The sequence below is a fragment of the Lampris incognitus genome, chromosome 16, assembly GCF_029633865.1.
Source record: "Lampris incognitus isolate fLamInc1 chromosome 16, fLamInc1.hap2, whole genome shotgun sequence".
NCBI lineage: Eukaryota > Metazoa > Chordata > Actinopteri > Lampriformes > Lampridae > Lampris > Lampris incognitus.
Window position 1 is genome coordinate 30112790 of NC_079226.1, and position 19415 is coordinate 30132204.

At 44.7% G+C, this 19415-nt stretch overlaps 1 protein-coding gene across 1 annotated transcript in view; it reads left to right on the top strand.

The window, feature by feature from the left end:
* Positions 1 to 1366: 1366 nt before the first annotated feature.
* The window catches only part of pls1 (plastin 1 (I isoform)), a 31789-nt gene continuing 13740 nt past the window's right edge, over positions 1367 to 19415 (top strand). Inside the window, exons 1-9 of the mRNA XM_056295851.1 lie at positions 1367 to 1603; positions 3666 to 3738; positions 4313 to 4473; positions 5038 to 5167; positions 5726 to 5858; positions 6037 to 6118; positions 7623 to 7788; positions 8107 to 8249; positions 19191 to 19286. Of these exons, the coding sequence (XP_056151826.1) occupies positions 3669 to 3738; positions 4313 to 4473; positions 5038 to 5167; positions 5726 to 5858; positions 6037 to 6118; positions 7623 to 7788; positions 8107 to 8249; positions 19191 to 19286 (981 nt within the window). The 5' untranslated portion in view covers positions 1367 to 1603; positions 3666 to 3668. The remainder of the gene's footprint in view (positions 1604 to 3665; positions 3739 to 4312; positions 4474 to 5037; positions 5168 to 5725; positions 5859 to 6036; positions 6119 to 7622; positions 7789 to 8106; positions 8250 to 19190; positions 19287 to 19415) is intronic.

The following is a 19415-nucleotide window of genomic DNA, read 5'->3' on the forward strand; positions in this document are numbered from 1 at the left end:
TTACATCAAAACGTCAAAATGGTGGATGGATGGATGGATGGATGGATGGATGGATGGATGGATGGATGGATGCATATGCACACTTATGTGTTCCATGACTCCATTCATGTGTGCTTGAGCCTTAGTGAATAATATAGGAGGCTTATGGGAAAGTCTTTGGCCTGCTTTCACACTGTGATCCCCAAACACCTGATCCTGGCTCAGGCCCCCAGCCAATACCCTGTCTTACAAAGTGAGGGCTGAAGGAGGAGCACCAGCCTCAGACCAGTGACTAGAAGGAGAGTGTAATCTGAGAGCCATGGAGGGCCACACAGTGAAACTGGGCTGATCCGGTGTCAGAGGAGGAAGAGAAGGAGAGATGGAGTCTTCAGGCTGTGCACACTCAGAGACCACACACCAAGGCGACCTCATAGAGAACCGGTATGAAGATGTCCACAGATAAGAGACGACATAAGAGAATGTACATTTGAGTGGAGAGGAAATTTTCAGGCAGTTTTGTGTCTTAGTTTCCAGTTTGGGGGATTAAGGAACTGCGTGTGTGTTTCTAAGGTGGTTGACAGAAGAGGAGAGGGGAGTCAAGAGAAAGGGGTGAGTAGGTAGTGGAAAGGATTCATAGAAGAGGAGAGGAGTGACAAGGGAGAGGGTGGAAATGGGAGAATAGTGGAGAGAAGGGCCCAAAACTCATTCGCAGCCAGCCGCTTTCACTGCATTGGACTGACCCGCATGATGCCTCCACCCTGGACTCTGAGCCCCTCAGGCTGCCTATGAACGAATGTAAGCTCCTTAATTTTCCACAAGTCTCACACTGTTGAACTACTGAAACACACTGTACAAGATAGAGCTGATGAAACAGCCATTACAACCAAAGACAGCTTTCCTAAACCGCCAAGTGTTAAATGACATGAGTTTGTAATGAATAGCATTCTTTCAAATTAAAAAAGGATCAAAATGAAAGGAGAGAGCAGAGAAGGGGGTGATAGAGCAGTAAAACATCTCATGATGGAATGAAGACAAAGGTTTGCAGCAAAGCAGTTGGTTTAATTTAAGTAATGCAGTTAGCTTTGTGCATCAGGTTACAGCCCATTGTGTAGTAATGAGGCAAAGCCACGCAGACCGACACAAGCCTCATGTTTTAATCATGTCTGAGAGAAATGCAAAACGCATGCATAGACCACAAACAGCCATGTGACATGCGTGTGTGCATATGTGCGGGCCTGTGTGAATATTTTCCTGCGTGTGGTTATGAGAGAGCGCGAGGGAGCGCGAGCGACCACATTATCACGAATGACATAACTGAAGTGTTAAATGTTAACTCTCAGGCTACGCCTATCCTTGTGGCTCAGGCAGGGCCAAAGGTCCACTCTGTGCTTCACCTGAGTGAGTCTTCCTGAGGGAGATAACTGACTTCCCCAGCACCGTGGTGGGACCCTGCCTGTCCTCGCCCTTCTCAGCTCAGCTCTGGGCCGTACTGGAGCCCTGAAAGGCGCTATTTACCAAGCACAGCCCTGCAGAAGGAGCTCGAGATCCCGTGAGGGAGAAGCAACCCCGCCCGGGCTGACAGGACAGGACACGACTGACTGGCCCCGCACAGGCACATGTGAAGGTAGCGCTTCTCTGTCTTCCTCTAAAATAAAGAAATCAATCAATAAAGAGCGAAATCAGTTGGTTTCCCTCTTTATTTTTCTGTCTCTAGCTCCCTCCCTTTCTCTCTCTCTCTCTCTCTCTCTCTCTCTCTCACACACACACACACACACACACACACACACACACACACACACACACACACACACACACAACGAGTTTGTCGCAAACATAGTATTGTATCATATCATACTATAGAGAAATAATGTACACATTAACGTATTTGTATGTGTCTGCATGTGTGTTTGCGTACACATCTGTTTGTACATGCAATTTCCTGTATTCAAGCTTGTGTGTCTCTGTTTACATTTTCCAGCCAGCTTAGCTCAACGCCAACTAATATCGCTATTAGTTGGCGCTGAGCTAAGGTAAACAGTTGTTTGTTACTGGAACAAAGTCACAACTCCACCCTCGGACAAACTGCAGCGTATGAAATTACTCTTCCGTGTTATCTCTCTGCCATTAAATCCTCCCTCATGGTCATCCTTACCCCTCATCTCAGCCGACTATTCTCATACACTTACATACACGTTAAACGGGGTTAACCGAGTCACTTCTTTAAACACACAGCAAATGTGTTTATGACTGCGCTGGGCGGAAGATAAGATAAGATAAACCATATTCAGGTGTCATAGCAGCAACAGCAATGGCATTGAAACAGGCAGACAGGTACAGGTCAGAGTAATAGTCCAGAACTAAACCAAGAAAATGAGAATAAAAATGTAATACAGATAAAATAAAACACTGAGCTGCTGGCCCTAGATATCTGCACTGGATCTCTGAACTTTTGTACAGTCTCAGTCTATTAAGGTAACTCCCTTTATTTGCATTCCTATTGTTTGCCGAATACCCCCCCCCCTTTTTTCTCCCCAATTGTATCCGGCCAATTACCCCCACTCTTCCGGTCGCTGCTATAACGGGGTTAGGTGATAGGTAATCGACTAGCCAGGCTGTCATACGCCGGAAGCAGTTAGGAAGCTATCGACCCCGCACACAGGGACTTGGGTCTGTTGCTGAACCTGACGCCACGCTTCTGTCTTCGTTCATTATACTGAAACATGGTGTCAGAAGTGGATCGGAAACTACACTTTTGTCATTTTTGTCACCGAGAAAAGTAACGTCATAGGCGAAATACGTTCCATATGCGAACAAACGCCGTTGCTGCTAAATCAGCTAAGTTAGTTCAAGTGGCTAAATTGTTAGCCAGCCAACGCTAACATGTCTTCAGACGACGCCTCACATTCCATTACTATGGCGACGAACATTCCCCCTCCGAAACCCATGAATCTTACAGGGAACGTGGGATAATTTTTGAGATGAATACGAGGACTATGCGCTGGCGACTGGACTACTGGAGAAACCCAAGGGAGTCCAGGCAGCGACTTTGAGAAGTTGAATGGGCAGCGAATGCAGGCAAATCTATCGGCACAATCTCACTCTCACGGCGAAACAGCGAGGTGACGCAAAGGCCATACTCGATGCTTTGCAGAGTTGCTTCAAACCTGCCAGGAACGTCATTTACGAACGGTTTGTCTTTGGAAGTTGTAGACTGGGAGAGGGTGAGTCGGTGGACAACAGCTGCTCCACCCCCTCTGCCGATCCGGGGAGGGCTGCACATGCCTCCTCCGATACATGTGGAGTCGCCAGCCGCTTCTTTTCACCTGAAAGTGAGGAGTTTCGCCAGGGGGACGTAGCGCGGGGGAGGATCACGCTATTCCCCCCAAGTTCCCTCCACCCCGAACAGGCACCCCGACCGACCAGAGGAGGCGCTAGTGCAGCGACCAGGATACATCCACATACGGCTTCCCACCCGCAGACATGGCCAATTGTGACTAGTAGTTCTCCTGATTTCCTACGTTACATGCACTTATTGTAAGTCGCTTTGGATAAAAGCGTCGGCTAAATGACTGTAATGTAATGTAGAGTGTGTGTGTGTGTGTGTGTGTGTGTGTGTGTGTGTGTGTGTGTGTGTGTGTGTGTGTGTGTGTGTGTGTGTGTGTGTGTGTGTGTGTGTGTGTTTTTAGACCATGGAAAACCACATCACACAAATTTCTCGGGAGGACCTGGACAATCTCAGAGAGGCATTTGATAAAATTGGTGAGCATATCTCACACACACAAACACACACACACACACAAATCATATTTTGATATTTACTTTACATATTTGTGGGGATTCCAGTTATGGTCAGAATTTTACAGCCAGCCATAAAGTGTACATTAGATAAGAGTGATTTCCAGATTTAATAGTAGTAGGTTACCAGATTTGATCAGTTAGTTGACTTAATTTCACAATAAAACTGATGAACTGAGATCAACAGGCATTGCAAATGTATCAACCATCTATAACTGTGTGTGCAGTAACTGAACACCTTTTATGAAAGCTAGACTGGTAAAGGGATGGAGATAGAGAGAGAGAAATATATGGTGGGATTGGTTTAGAATGAGATGTTTGCATCAAATCTCCAGTATGCTGCCCTTCATACGATGCATATCAGCCCGTGATGTCTTTTTACAGAAGAGGATGTTGACATGCAGACTGTCGCTTTCACTGAAGTATCCCTGGTCGATTGCTGTGGAATGAATTAAGTTATTGTGTCTGTATGTGTGTGTGTGCATGCATATTAACTGGGTGCACCTGTGTATGTGTGTGCGTACATTTGTGTCATCAGACATTGACAACAGTGGCTACGTGAGTGACTTTGAGCTCCAGGAGCTGTTCAGAGAGGCCAGTTTCTCCCTGCCAGGATACAGGGTGCGAGAGATCATCGAGATCTTTATCGCTGGAGACACCAACAAGGATGAGAAGATCAGTTTTGAGGAGTTTGTGTCTGTAAGTTCTGATACGATATAAAAGCCAATGAGCAAGCCTACAGATGAGCAGTTGCCTTTGGTCTGTGTGTGTGTGTGTGTGTGTCTCTCTCTCTGTCTCTCTCTCTGTCTCTCGCTCAATCAAAGTCAGAACCACTAATAAAAGAGCTGAGAGAGCACAGTGCAATGATGCTGCCATATCCCATCCAATGAAATTGATCTTCTACTGTTTGAGCAAGAAATACCTTTGTCCCAAACACCCACGTGCATAACCTTGATGCAGACCTCCCTTTCTCTCTTTTTTTCTGATGATCACTCTTTTTCTCTTTGTCACAAATAAGCATGGAGAGCATGCGGCAGCAGCCATATGATGATACGACATAGTTCTAAAATTAAGTGTGTACATGGATGAATGCACGCAAGCATTTACACACATACACATGAACACACTTGCATGTGCTTTTAAACACACTACTGCTCTATCAACAAAGAAAACCAAACAGTGTTTAAACCTATCGATATCTCTCTCTCTCTCTCTCACTCACACACACACATGCACATACTAACAACATCTCTCCCTGTACAGATCTACCAGGAGCTCAAGAGTAAAGAGTTCAGTGAGACATTTAGAAAAACCATCGCCAGAAGGGACGGGATCCGCTCCTTCGGAGGCACATCTGAGATCTCCAGTGAGGGAACACAGCACTCCTACTCTGGTGAGACACTTCGGTGTGTGTGTGTGCGCGCACATGTGATATTTGTGATGTGTGTGCAAACTGCATTCAAAGTCTCTGCATTACGTTGTTCATGCATCCGTGGATTCAATTAATGTGTGCACATACAAGAGTGTGTACAAAATTTGTATGTATTTATTTTATGTGACAAGGTGCACATTTAATTTGCACATGGCCAATTTTTAATTGCATTTTTATGAAAATGTATCAGTTTGTGTATGCAATAAGATTGGCTTCAAGTTCTTTTCACCCATTGGCCTGTGTCCTATGTAAGATGTTTGATTGTGTTTAGAGTTCACCTTAGATTTTTATTTTGCTCTTAATCTTCCAGTTTTCACCTGCCTCATTTATTTCTACCTGTTTATAACCCCCTCATGTGTGTGTGCAAATGCCCAAGCATACAAGCACGAGTTTAAACACAAACGCATTACACCATGGCACTACAAACTAGTGTTGTCAGCTAATTTTACTTGGTCTTTTATGGTTGTTGCTCATTTGTCTGCATGCTTTTGAATTTGCTCGTATGTGCACGTCTTGCAGATGAGGAGAAGGTAGCCTTTGTCAACTGGATCAACAAAGCCTTGGCGAACGACCCAGACTGCAGACATCTGCTGCCTATGAATCCTGCCAATGACAGCCTCTTTACCTCTGTTCGCGATGGCATCTTGCTGTGGTAACTGCACACACACACACACACACACACACACACACACACACACACACACACACACACACACACACGTGTGTACACGTCCTCAACTTCAACGCAAGAAGTGTGTTTGGTGATTAACAAGTTAAACTTGGCAACCTCGCTCACTTCCCACTCACTCATGCATTTCTTGTGTTTTCAGCAAAATGATAAACCTGTCTCAGCCTGATACCATTGACGAAAGGGTCATCAACACCAAGAAACTCACCACCTTCACCATGACTGTGAGTGGCATTTACTTTATCTCATCCAAACCAGCTCAATAGGTACTCATGCAAAGCAATAACATAAAGGGAGAGATTTTCACCACTTTACAAAATGATGTTGGGCATCCGGGTAGCGTAGCGGTCTATTCCGTTGTCTACCAACATGGAGATTGCTGGTTCGAATCCCTGTGTTACCTCCGACTTGGTCAGGCGTCCCCACAGACACAATTGGCCGTGTCTGTGGGTGGGAAGCCGGATGTGGGTGTGTGTCCTGGTCACTGCACTGGCGCCTCCTCTGGTCACTCCGGGCGCCTGTTCAGGGTGGAGGGGAAACTGGGGAATAGCATGATCCTCCCATGTGCTATGTCCCCCTGGTGAAACTCCTCACTGTCAGGTGAGGAGAAGCAGCTGGCGACTCCATATGTATCAGAGGAGGCATGCAGTAGTCTGCAGTCCTCCCCAGATCGGCAGAGGAGGTGGAGCAGCGACTAGGACGGCTTGGAAGAGTGGGGTAATTGATACAATTGGTGAGAAAAGGGGTGGAAATTCCCAAAAAAAAAAAAAAAAAAAATGTAATTCTGTATTTTTTGCTCCCATCTTCATTTCTTGTCATAATTTTTTTCCAGTAGGAATAAAGAAAACAGTCCTCCTGTTAGACTGAAATTGAATACTACATTTCAGATGTTTGGATCCTTCCTTCTAGCTTTTGTACAGTAACAAGTCATATCAGAGTGCGTTTTCTTATTACAATTTATACCATGGTCACAGAGAATACTGGTTTCTGATTGGCTGGAGAGTGTGCGTTAAAACCATGTAATACAAACGTAGTTCAGCTCAAATTTAATCACTGTTCTAAATTCATACGCTGTCAACAAAGTCGCCCTATAACCACAGCAAGTTAGCTATACACTGAATCGGTAGCGAGTGAGTGGGGCGCCTGGGTAGCGTAGCGGTCTGTTCCGTTGCCTACCAACTTGGGGGTTGGCGGTTCGAATCCCGGTGTTACCTCCGGCTTGGTCGGGCATCTCTAGAGACAACAATGGGCCGTGTCTGCAGGTGGGAAGCCGGATGTGAAGAGTAGGGTAATTGGCCAACTACGATTGGGGAGAAAAAGGGGGGGAAGAATCAGTAGCGAGCCCAGTAAACATTCAAAGTGTTAGCTTAGCCGCTGACATTTGCATAACCTTTTAATTCTGATTAAGCTTTTATTTTAATTCTTTGGTAAATGGTCATGATATAAGCTTCTCATTGGGTGGTTCTTTGCCTTTGGGTTAAAATACTTTTAACACGCACATTGTCTAGGATTATCCCTTAATCAGTTACAGGATTCACATTGCTGCACATGTCTGCAAGCGCGCTTGTCTGCACATGTAAGCTGTCTTGGTTGTATCACCAAGTCGCTGCTCCCAAAGAAAATAACAAGAGTTCATTGTGATGTCATAAAAACGTTTTGACTTTGATCTGAAATGATAAAGCAGGACTAAACATGGTGATTCTCTGTAATATATATTTGTCTTTGTAGGAGAATCTGGTCCTGGTGCTGAACTCAGCTTCAGCCATTGGCTGTACTGTGGTAAATATTGATGCCCATGATTTGATGGCCGGGAAACCCCATCTGGTCATGGGGCTACTCTGGCAGATTATCAAGACTGGCCTCTTTGCTGATATTGAAATCAGCAGACATGAAGGTTAGCACATACCCATTCTAATGATTGCTCACATATGTGTGCATTTGAAACACCCACATTGACACACACCAACACAGAAAATGTATGTGACAGATAAACAGACACAGACACACTAAATCTACAGATAATTAATATGGAAATTGTTTGGAATTGAGTTGAAATGAACTGAACTAAATGAAACTGAATTGAACTGAATTTTGAGGCAGTGACTCGAGGGCATTTCGTAGGCCTTTTTCCAAAGACAATAAATCTAATCAAATACTGCTAACCTAATATTTGTGTGTGTGTGTGTGTGTGTGTGTGTGTTTCTGTATCCAGCTTTGATTAATCTACTAGCAAAGGATGAAGAGCTGGACCATCTACTATCTGTGTCACCTGAGGAGCTGCTGCTTCGCTGGGTCAACAGTCACTTACACAATGCAGGAACACAGCCAATCAGAAACTTTAGTGAGGACATCAAGGTACACACACACACACACACACACACACACACACACAAACAAACAACCCACAACCCACACAAATAAATACACAAAGTGGCTTTCAACCAGTTAGCTTGTATTATACTGGCTCAAACCTCAACACAAGAACCTGGATGGGAATCCAGCTAATACTACTACTACTTTCAGCTGCTCTCGTTAGGGGTCACCACAGCAGATCATCTGTTTCCATCTCTTCCTGTCCTCTACATCTTCCTCTGTCACGCCAGCCACCTGTGTTCTTCCAGATAAGTAGGATTTAAGCCAAGAGAGAGCTAAGCCAGAGACACCAAAATTACAATTTATTCTGTCTAATAGTATACAGTGATCAGTGGTGTCAAAGGCTGCCCTGAGGTCCAGTAGTAGAAGCACAGAGGTGGAATCACAGTTCATAGCTAGGAGAAGATCGTTCACCACTCTGGTCAGAGCCGTTTCAGTGGAGTGACAGGCCCTGAAAGCCGATTGAAAAGGTTCATATAGATATGTCTTTATGCATGCTCAATAATCCAGGTACGAAAATCAAAGAAAGTTGAATCAGTTCATCTGGACACAACATTTATTAAGAGAGAAGTGTTTCATCACTCATCTGAGTCTCTCAACTGACTGCAGTCATTTGACACTGAAGAGGTCCCTCAGATGAGTGATGAAATATTTCTCTCAATAAACGTTGTGTCCAGATGAACTGATTCAACTTTCTTTGATTTTATTACCTGGATTATTGAGCACACATAAGGGCAGTTTGACTCATTTCAGCAAGGATTGCCTTAAACTTGTGAGTACGAGCGAACGGCATGTAAGATGGCAGACTACAGGAACCACCTGAGATGGGGGATACCTGCAGTCAGTTGAGACTGAAGGGGTCACTCAGATGAGTAATGAAACCTTTCTTTCTCAATAAATGTTGTGTCCAGATGAACTGATTCTACTTTCTTTGAGTTCATATAGATAGTTTTCTTCTATATGGGTCAAAAGTTGTTGATACACAACTCTTTCTAGTACTTTAGAAAAGAATGGAAGATTAGAGACTGGTCAATAGTTATTAAGAGACCCTGGATCGAGGTGTGGTTCCTTAGGTAGAGATGTGATCACAGCCGCCTTAAAACTGCTGGGAACAGTGCCAGTAGTAAGTGATAAATTAACAATGTCTAGCACTGTAGGTCCCAGGAAAGGCCAGAGGTCTTTAAAAAATTTTGCTGGTAAAGGGTGAAGTTGGTTTAGAAGCTGACACAAGCTTAGTCAAAGATTCAAGAGAGAGGGTCTCAAAAGCTGTAATAACAGGGACTATCAGTGAATCATTGTATAGATATGAATTTAGTAAAACAGGATCTGCAGGAGTAGCTGGAGTTGAAGAACTAATTTTATTTATGACCTCATCAACCTTACTGCAGAAAAACTCAAGAAACTCATGGGCCGTGAATGGTGAGAATAGACAGCTGCTTTTTAGTAAATTTTTATACAGTGTCAAAGAGAAATCTGGGATTATACTTATTCATATTGATTAAGTGAGAGAGATACACTGCTTTTGCAGCAGATAAAGCACATTTGTATTTCAATAAACACTCATGCCATGATAGGTAAAAAACTTCCAATTTTGATTTTCGCCATTTACGTTCCAGGCTCCTGCAGGCCCGCATAAGAGTACGTGTCTCGTCATTAAATCAGGGTGTAGGCCTCTTTAGTCGCTTAACTCTTGTAGTGAGAGGTGCAACTGAATCGAGGAGAGGGCCACATTTGAGTCACTAGTGAAATTTTCAACAGAGTCAGTTTCTACAGTGAAAGTAGCCAAGACTTCAAGTAGCTGCTGGCCAAATGCAGCTATGGTGGACGGACCAATGTAGGGAATGGGAGTTACATCTGTGCTGACATTAACAGGACAATCCAATAATGCTTCAAATTTAGTGAGAAAATGATTTGACACAGCAGATATTTTTGGCAAGACATTCATATCAGAAACAGCTATCCCTTTAGATAAAACCAAATCAAGGGTGTTACCACTGCAGTGAGTCAACCCTTGAACAAACTGAGCAAACGCAAAAGTATCAACAGGCGCCAGAAAGGCTTTACTAAGAGGATCAGCAGCCTCATTCAGATGAATATTGAAATCATCAAGAATTAGAATCTCATCAGAATGAGTAACAAGACCTGAGATAAATTCTCCAAATTCTTCAAGAAATGTTGAGTCAGGGTCAGGAGGTTGATAGAGTATCACAATGTGGACTGAGCAAAGTTAGAAATTAGATTGTTATACAGAAACTCTTTCCTGAAGTCAATTATACTCTCTGTTTGTAATTCCTGCTTGGTCCCTCTCAGTCCAGAGGAAGGCCATGACAGATGTCCATCATGCCTTGGCATCAAATTCCTTCAAATTCACCAGCTTCAAATTCCTTGGCACACACATCTCCCAGGACCTCACATGGACTGTCAATACAACTTCCCTAGTGAAGAAAGCACAGCAGCGGCTTTACTTTCTAAGGACACTGAAGAGAGCTAATTTGTCCCAGCTGCTGCTAGTGCCCTTCTATCACTGCTCCATAGAAAGCATACTCACTTATGGCATCTTAGTGTGGTATGCCAGTTGCGCTGTGGCTGATAAGAAAGCTCTGCAGAGAGTGTTTAAGTCAGCACAGAAAACCATTGGCACACAGCTACCTTCACTTGAGGACATATACAGATCCCCCTGCCTACGTCGGACCACAAACATAATCAAGGACTCATTTCACACAGGCAACCACCTTTTCACTCTGCAGCCCTCAGGGAGGTGCTGAGAACCGGTTGTTCAAGACCCGTACTGCCAGACTTTTGAACAATTTCTACCCAAGTGCCATTAAAGGACTGAACTATGTTAACCAGCTCAGAGGTTGCAATAATATCCTGAAACTGTGCAATAACATCTGTACATTAGGCATGTGCAAAAAAATATGCTGACTCGGGTTAATGCGATACAGACTATTTATCTAGTGTAATAGATATTACACTTATTTTTACACTTACTCATACATTATATGTTGATTGTGCTGCAATGTGAGTCTATTTATATTTTGACTATTTGTATATATATATATTTTTACCACTGGGGAGTTGCACTTAATTTCGTTGTACAGCTGTGCAATGACAATTAAAGGCATTCATTCATCGAGTTTGAGTGGCTGTTGCAGCTAGAGAAGCGCTATAAACAATGCAACTTGATTGATTGATTGATCGAACACCTAAGGTAGGTACTGACAGGTGATTCTTGCACTAATTGCAGCTACATGCTGTTAGCAGAGAGGACCGTGAGGTTGGTCTGGTCTGACAGTAAGCATTGGTGAGGCTGGCTTACCTCCTTCAGGGATGCTTGTATTCAGCCCCCCTTCAGGTTATAAGCATTACAGGTACACACAGGGTGACGCCTCCAACACTAAGAAGAAACAGAAGTGTGATGAACCTTTGGCTCTTAAATTGGACACATTGGCCTCTAAGTTTGACCAGATTAAGGCCCTTCTTCTTAATTTACAGCCTGGCGGTTCCTCTGCTACTACCATCACTACTGTTTCAGAGTCATCACTCCAGGCCTATGATGAGAGTGATGACCTAGCGATTTCACTCTCTGTTGGTAGCCAACATGATGAGGATGCACTATCTATTGCGGCCTCAGGGAATCTTTTTACTGATAAGGAAGCAGTAGAACAGGAGGAACTAGAGAGGGAATCCCCCCTCTCCATGGTGACAGGTTCTCATGGGTCAGGGGCAGATTCCCTGAAGGATGCTTAGGCTGGTCATTCCACAGTCATTCAGTTGGCTAAAGCATGGCTTGGTCTGGATGCTGCCCCTGAAGAGACTGCTCCCTCTTGTGCATTTTTCAAGCGCACTCCACAACCATCTGCCTACAGGGTTCCACCCCCTGTCCCATACATTGATGAACTTCAACGGTGCTGGCCAAACCCCAAGGCTTTCCTCCACCTATCGAGTGACTGCAGGACTTTGGCTGCTATGAAGGACCCCACCCAATATGGTCTAGACCAAATGGCTGCCATTGATGCCTCCTGTGTTTTTCTGATAGTATCTCCGGATGAAGCCCTTACACCAGATGCCCGTTATCTACACCTGCAGTGTAGAATCACTGATGACCTCCTTACCAAGAGCTATGATATAGCAGCCCAGATGGGATGTATTGGAAACTCTCTTTCCCACCTCGTTCTAGCTCTGTCACAGACCCTCCAGACTGCTGGAGTTGATGCCTCGACACAGAGCCTGAGTGATGCTTTGCTCCAGGCATTTTACCTTCATGACCAGAGAGCTTGTCAGACTGATGTCCACTTTGACTTTGGCCCAGTGCCAAGTGTGGCTTGCCCGGTCCCCCTTGACAGAGGGGTGCAGGAAGACACTTTGGACCCTACCTGTCATTCCAGGCCAGATGTTTGGGCCTGCAGCCCAACTGGCCTTGGGGCATAGTGCGAAAGTGAACAAAGTCAGGCAACAGTTTGCTGACTTACACCGGGCACCTTTGATTAAACCAAGACACACCGGCACTCTTCGCCCTGTAGCCAGCACTCAAGAGTCCCTTGAGAGCCAGAGGCCTCTCTTTTCAGCAGGGTGAACTCTAATGGGTCCCTCCACAGCTTGCCTTTCGGACACCAAGGGATAGGATACCCAAACATGTACCAACCAAACCCCCAAGCCTCCCAACTGTCAAGGGAGTCGAGATTGACTCCCAAAGTCCAGGCACCAGCCATTTCTCCCCGCACTGGGAGGCCTTGATTTTGGACCCTTGGGTGTTATCAACTCTTTCCAAGGAATACAGTATCCAGTTCAGGCATCAGCCCCCAAATTTCAACGAGGTCAGAGGGACTGTTGTCAGTGACCCTCTGAGGTCTTTGGCTTTCAGGCACAGACGTCATTAAGGGAGATGATGTCATGCTTGGCACTGGAGATGAACAGGCTTATATGGATGAGAAAATCCAAAGATTGGTATGTACCAACACTCTTGCTCTCTGTTGAGTGGTGGGGCTGGTTCACCGTGACCTGACTCGAAGAGCTTCTGCATGAACATGACAATGTGTTCCTTCATGGCCTTTTTTCAAGCATGCGGCATAATGTCATAAGACATTTAACTGCTTGTGCTCTATTGTTGGGGGGTTTTCGCCTTGATTCTCTGAATGGTAGTGGCGCCACCCAACTGTTTGAGTCATCCATGAAGACTTCCCTGTCCATTATTTCCAGAAAGGTTTTATCTTCCACAGACATGGCAGGCTTGTCTTTACATTACATTACATTACAGTCATTTAGCCAACGCTTTTATCCAAAGCGACTTACAATAAGTGCATTTAACGTAGGAAATCAGGAGAACTACTAGTCATCAGAGGTCATAAGTGCATCTAAACAAGCATCTAAGAGCAAAACCAGTGCTACAGTAAAAGTTCAAGAAAGATTTTTTTTTTTAAATGAGTGAATACAGTAAGTGCTAAGAACAAGTAACAGGGTAGTAGTTCTTGAAGAGGTGAGTTTTCAACCTGTGCCGAAAGATGGGCAGCGACTCTGCTGTCCTGACATCAGTGGGGAGTTCATTACACCACTGTGGGGCCAGGACAGAAAAGAGGCGTGACCGGGTCGATCCGCAGCAGGGGCCTCTGAGCGACGGGGCAACCAGGCGTCCTGAGGCAGCAGAGCGAAGTGGTCGGGCGGGGGTGTAGGGCTTGACCATGGCCTGGAGATAGGAAGGAGCTGTTCTTTTCACTGCCCTGTAGGCTAGCACCAGTCTTAAACTGGATGCGAGCAGCTACTGGGAGCCAGTGTAGGGACATGAGAAGGGGAGTTGTGTGGGAGAACTTAGGGCGGTTGAACACCAGACGAGCTTCAGCTTTCTGAACAAGCTCCAGAGGTCTGATGGCCGATGCCGGGGCGCCAGCAAGGAAGGAGTTGCCGTAGTCCAGCCGGGAGATGACCACAGCCTGGATGAGCACCTGTGCCATCTCGTCGGTGAGGAATGGGCGAATCCTCCTGATGTTTTAGAGGAGAAATCTGCAGGAGCGAGCAACCAATGCAACGTTTTCAGCAAACAACAGTTGGTCGTCCAGGATCACACCCAGATCTGTTGTCTTCATGTAGCGTTCACTGAAAAACTCCCTTACCAAGACTATCTGTTTCATCAAACGGGTCATTTGTCTCGGTATATCTTGGAAAACAATGGTGAAGCACTGGAGTGTCAAACTTCTCTTTGATGTGGAGGCCATTAGTGCGAGAGTCAAAAAGAGATGTATGAGTCCGCGGTGGTGTAGCGGTCTAAGCATCGGCTTTGTGTCGATGCAGTTGCCCACTGGGGACCAGGGTTCGCGCCCCGGTCTCATCAGATCTGACTATGGCCGAACTCGATGAAGCAGCAATAATTGGCAACGCTGTATTCGGGAGGGGGGCAGAGTCGGGCTTGTGTTCGTCACATGAATGCATCTCTGTGTGTGTCGGAAAAAGTAGTTTGGCCTGGATTTGCCTTGTCACGGAAGTGGCGAGGTGTCTCCTTTCAGACTGCCGGCCGGAGAGATGCAGTTGGCGAGTACGTGCAGTACGAGGGTGGGTGTTTGAACTAAAAATTGGCATCGATTGGCCACTAAATTGGGAGAAAAGGGAAAAAATCAGAAATAAATTAAAAACAAAGAGAGAGAGATGTACGCCCATTACTTAGAATGTTAGTCCAGTAGACACTGACACAGTCTGACTTGTGGGCTCTTCCGAGACAGACTTCTACATAATCACTCAGCCCAGGTTGAGACACTGGTCATAGGGCACATGTTTTAATTGTGATTGAGCAATTAATACATCCTTGTTTCATTTCTGTTTGTGTATTAACGTTATGTAACGCTGTGAAATGCCGAGTTTTTGGAGATCTCGCTGCTTTTGCTGCTTTTCACAGTAAGCCACGGTCAAACAACAACATTCCACAGGAAACAACCAAGAAACACGCGTTTACGACAGCGAAATGCTCTTGTCACGTCAAACCTCCAGCAGAGCAAGAATACAGCTTTTTGCCGACCTGCCTGAGGAACTACAAAGACCACGGAGGTACTGATGGTGAGAGAACCAGTCCATGAATGGGGAAAGGCTGCGGAGACAATGGTGGAAGGGTAATTGAGGGGAGTAAGACAGAAGCTCAGAAGAAGAGGTAATAGGCCACCCTTTCCATTGATGATCCTGTGTAATACGTGCTCCCTGAGGAGTAAGATGGACAAACTCAAGCTTTACTTTATTGTAAAGCGACGGTGAGTGTTAGAAAAGCGCTATATAAGTTTGATTTATTATTATTATTATTTACACCAGAACCTGCTATGAGTACCGTGACTCATGTATCATGGTTTTACAGAAACTTGACTGCATCAGAACATTTCTAGCTCACTTGATGAGTTGGATGGCTTTTCCCTGGCATGTTCTGATAGGAGTTCTGAGTCGGGTAAGACGGGGGGGGGGGGGGTAGGCAATACACCAAATGAGAGACTATCTGTAACCTGGATGTTGAGCTGTTATGCTTGATTCTCAGGCCATTCTTCCTGCCGAGGGAGTTTTGGAACATTGTGATTTGTGCTGTTTATGTGCCCCCAAATGTAAACGCAAAGAGAGCTGCAGCCCAAGTGGTGGACTGTGTACATAGACAGTTCCAATGTACACCAGATGCCCCCATGCTCATTTTGGGGGATTTCAACCATTGTAAACTTGAAATGTCTTTACCTGGGTTTGAAAAGTATATTAAATGTGACATTAGAAATGGTAAAATTCTTGACAAATGCTATGGAAGTATCCAGAAGCATATACAGCTAGAGCCAAACCACTGCTGTCCAATTCTGATCTCAACACTGTTCAGCTCATTCCCATCTACCGTTCAGTCTTTAAGAGGCGCAAACCTTCTGTCAAAACTGTTAAAAGTCTGGTCCACTGACAGTATTGAAACTCTGAAGGGGTGTTACTTGAGCACAGACTGGGACATCTTCTATGAATCTGATTTGAACAAATCCTCAGAAGTAACCACAGCTGATATCAACTTCTGTGTGGGTGCTGTGATACTTCAAAAGACAATAAAACAGTATCCTAACATGACTAAGGATGTCAAGGATTGTATCAAATGCAAGAGGCTTGCTTTCAGGAATTAGGACCAAGTGCAACCAAGGTCTGCTGATGCAATACTAACCATAATACACTTGAAAACCCCAAGGCCTATGTCAGACTGCTGTTTGTATACTTCAGCTTTGCTTTTGCACTTTTTTTTCTTCTTTTTTTTTACCCTGCAGCCACACAGTCTTCTCAGTAAGTTCAGACAGATGTCTGTTAACCCATATATCATCAGGTGATATCACTCCTTTTTGATCAACAGAACCCAGAAGGTCTGAGTGAACCAGACATTATCTGAGTCTCAAGTCATTTACACGGTCATTCCTCAAGGATGTGTGAGTTCTCTCATTCTGTTTACATTATATACAAATGATTGTACAAGCAGTCATCAGAATTTTTATTGTTATCTGCCATCTTGAAACTTATGGATACAGACACTGGCATTTCTGGCTTTAGTTTAGAGGTTGAGAAGTTTGTGCAATGGTGTGATAACCACCATCTCATTGTAAACACTAAAACAGAAGAAATCATTTTTGATCCAGGACATCTGGGGGATTATTCTCCACTACTGAACCATAACACTTGTATTCCCCAGGTTCATTCTTATATACTTGGGTGTACGTATTGACTGTAATCTGTCTTGGAATGGCCATGTGAATTCTGTATGCACTAGGATCCAACAGTGACTCTACTTTTTATGCAGACTCAGGGTGATTGGGGTTGGACAGAGGGTAATGATTTTATTATATCATGCTTTGATAGAGAATATATTACATTACGGAATTTCAGCTTGGTTTGGTAACGTATCAGTTAAATTAAAAGCACAAATAAACAGACTGGTCCACGCAGCAGTATAATTGATGGGGATGAGGGAGCATCCCTCCCTCCAAATGCTCTTTGAGAAGACAGTGGTTAAAAAAGCTAGGAAAATTATCGCTGACCCCTCTCATGTCCCGTATTGAGAATACAAACTGCACCCATCAGGTAGATGTTATTGGGTTCCAATTAAGTACAGCAAAAGATACCTGAACAGGTATAAAAACTCTTTCCTCCCTCCATCATTGAATCTCCTAAACTCAGGACAATAGGAGGGTGTGAAATAATGGGCTGTGTTCCACATATTTTGAATGCACTTTATGTCTGCACTTGTCTGTGCTATGCACTTTATGCATTGTATGTATTATGGCACTATAATGAATGTATTTTTATGTGGCAGCCTTTATGTCCAAGACACATTTCCCTAGGGACAAATAAAGTAATTTTGAATCTTGAATGTTTGGCCCCTGAGGGGTCAGGCTCACTACTGAGTTCTTGCGATCAGGCTGTGGTCCAGACCATCCTCAACTAGGGTGCTGTATGCCAACTGGTAGAAACTCTTCCAGTTGGTGGAAGGATCAACACATGGCCCCAAAGCATTGCTCTGTAAATATTGCTCAAATATTTACAGATGTTGCTGGGTAAGGGGCTCTCGGTCTCTACTATTAAGGTGTATGTTGTTGTCGTCTCGGCTCGACATGTTTTGGTGGATGATCAACCTGTAGGGTCACATCCTCTGGTGAGCCGTTTTCTGAAAGGTGTTCTCCGATTGTGGTCCCCACATGTTGCACGGGTGCCTTCATGGGATTTGCCTGTCATCCGAGAAACTTTATTTTTCCCACTGTTTGAGCCCCTGAAATGGGCTGACCTCAGATGGCTGTCTGGTAAGACTGCCTTTCTCCTTGCTGTTGTATCTGCAAACTGAGTTGGTGAGCTTCATGCCCTGTCTGTTGCCAGGGACTATTTGCACTGGAATTCTGATGGGTCTGGAGTTATCATATGGCCTCATTTCTTCCTAAGAGGCTTTGAGCTTTTCACATCAATCAGCCTCTCAATTTGGCAGTTTTTGCCCTGCAGCCAGTGGCGGAGGAACTGCATCCTAATTCCAGCCTACTTTGTCCTATTCAAACTCTCAGGCAGTACATATAGATGTGTCAGCTGTGTTCCGTAAGTCTGGTGTGCTATTTGTTTATGGAGAGCACAGGAAGAGTTGTGCCTTGTCTAAACAGAGAATCTCAAACTGGGTTGTCGATACCATACAGGCTCAGGGGACTCTAGGTCCCCCCTGTGAAATGTCATTCAACCAGGGGTGGCTCCACTTCTTGGGCTGCCTTGCACCCTGCAAGGGTTCCATTGAGTGACATCTGTGCTGGAGCTAGTTGGGCTTCTTGTATCTTTACCAGCTTCTACAAAGTTAATGTGGCTGCCTCTCATCCTGTAGAAACAGCAGTCTTGTCTGCTTCTTTAGCCTGTAACTGAGGCACAGTAAATGCAGATTCCTTGTGACATTTTTGGTATGGGTCACGCAGGTATTCCCAACCCATCACTGGTGGACATGAAGAATGAAATGAGAATTATGAATGTAACTAAGGTTCTATGAATTCTGGATGACCACCAGAGTTCATTGTCACTTGGAATCTTGACGAGAAGATTCTGTAGGAGATGACTGCTAGGTGCCAGGCCCCTTTATCGGGTTGCTTGCATCACCCAGGTTACATGTGAGACTTTGTTGGTATTATGTCTCGACCTCAAGTGCATGCCTGCAAGGCATATCCAGATATTACATACCATCTCTGGCAGTCATCCAGAATTCACAGAATCTTAGTTACACTCATAACTCTTGATTTGCTGTATGGATCTCGCCCTCTCTTTCCCTCTCTTGCTTTCTCTCCTCTCCCTCTCTTTCCCTCCCTTGCTTTCTCCTCTCTCTCTCTCTCGCTCTCTTTCTAGCCAAGTTCTACCATCCTATCTCAAGGAGGCAAAATCACTAGAAAGAATATTATTTAAAAAAAAGTACTCTTGTTTACTGTATTGTAGGACTCGCAGGCCTATTTCTACCTGCTGGACCAAATCTCTCCCAAAGGAGAGGGAGAAGATGAAAGGAGTATCAACATAGATATGAGCAGCCTCAACGTGAGTATGTTGTATTTTTAGCACATCATAATTTTCTTCATCATTTCTCAACTCACTGGTCATGAGTGAGAGACCGATGTCATAAAAATGGTCAATATTAACTATTAGAAATTCAAGAATGGGGGATGT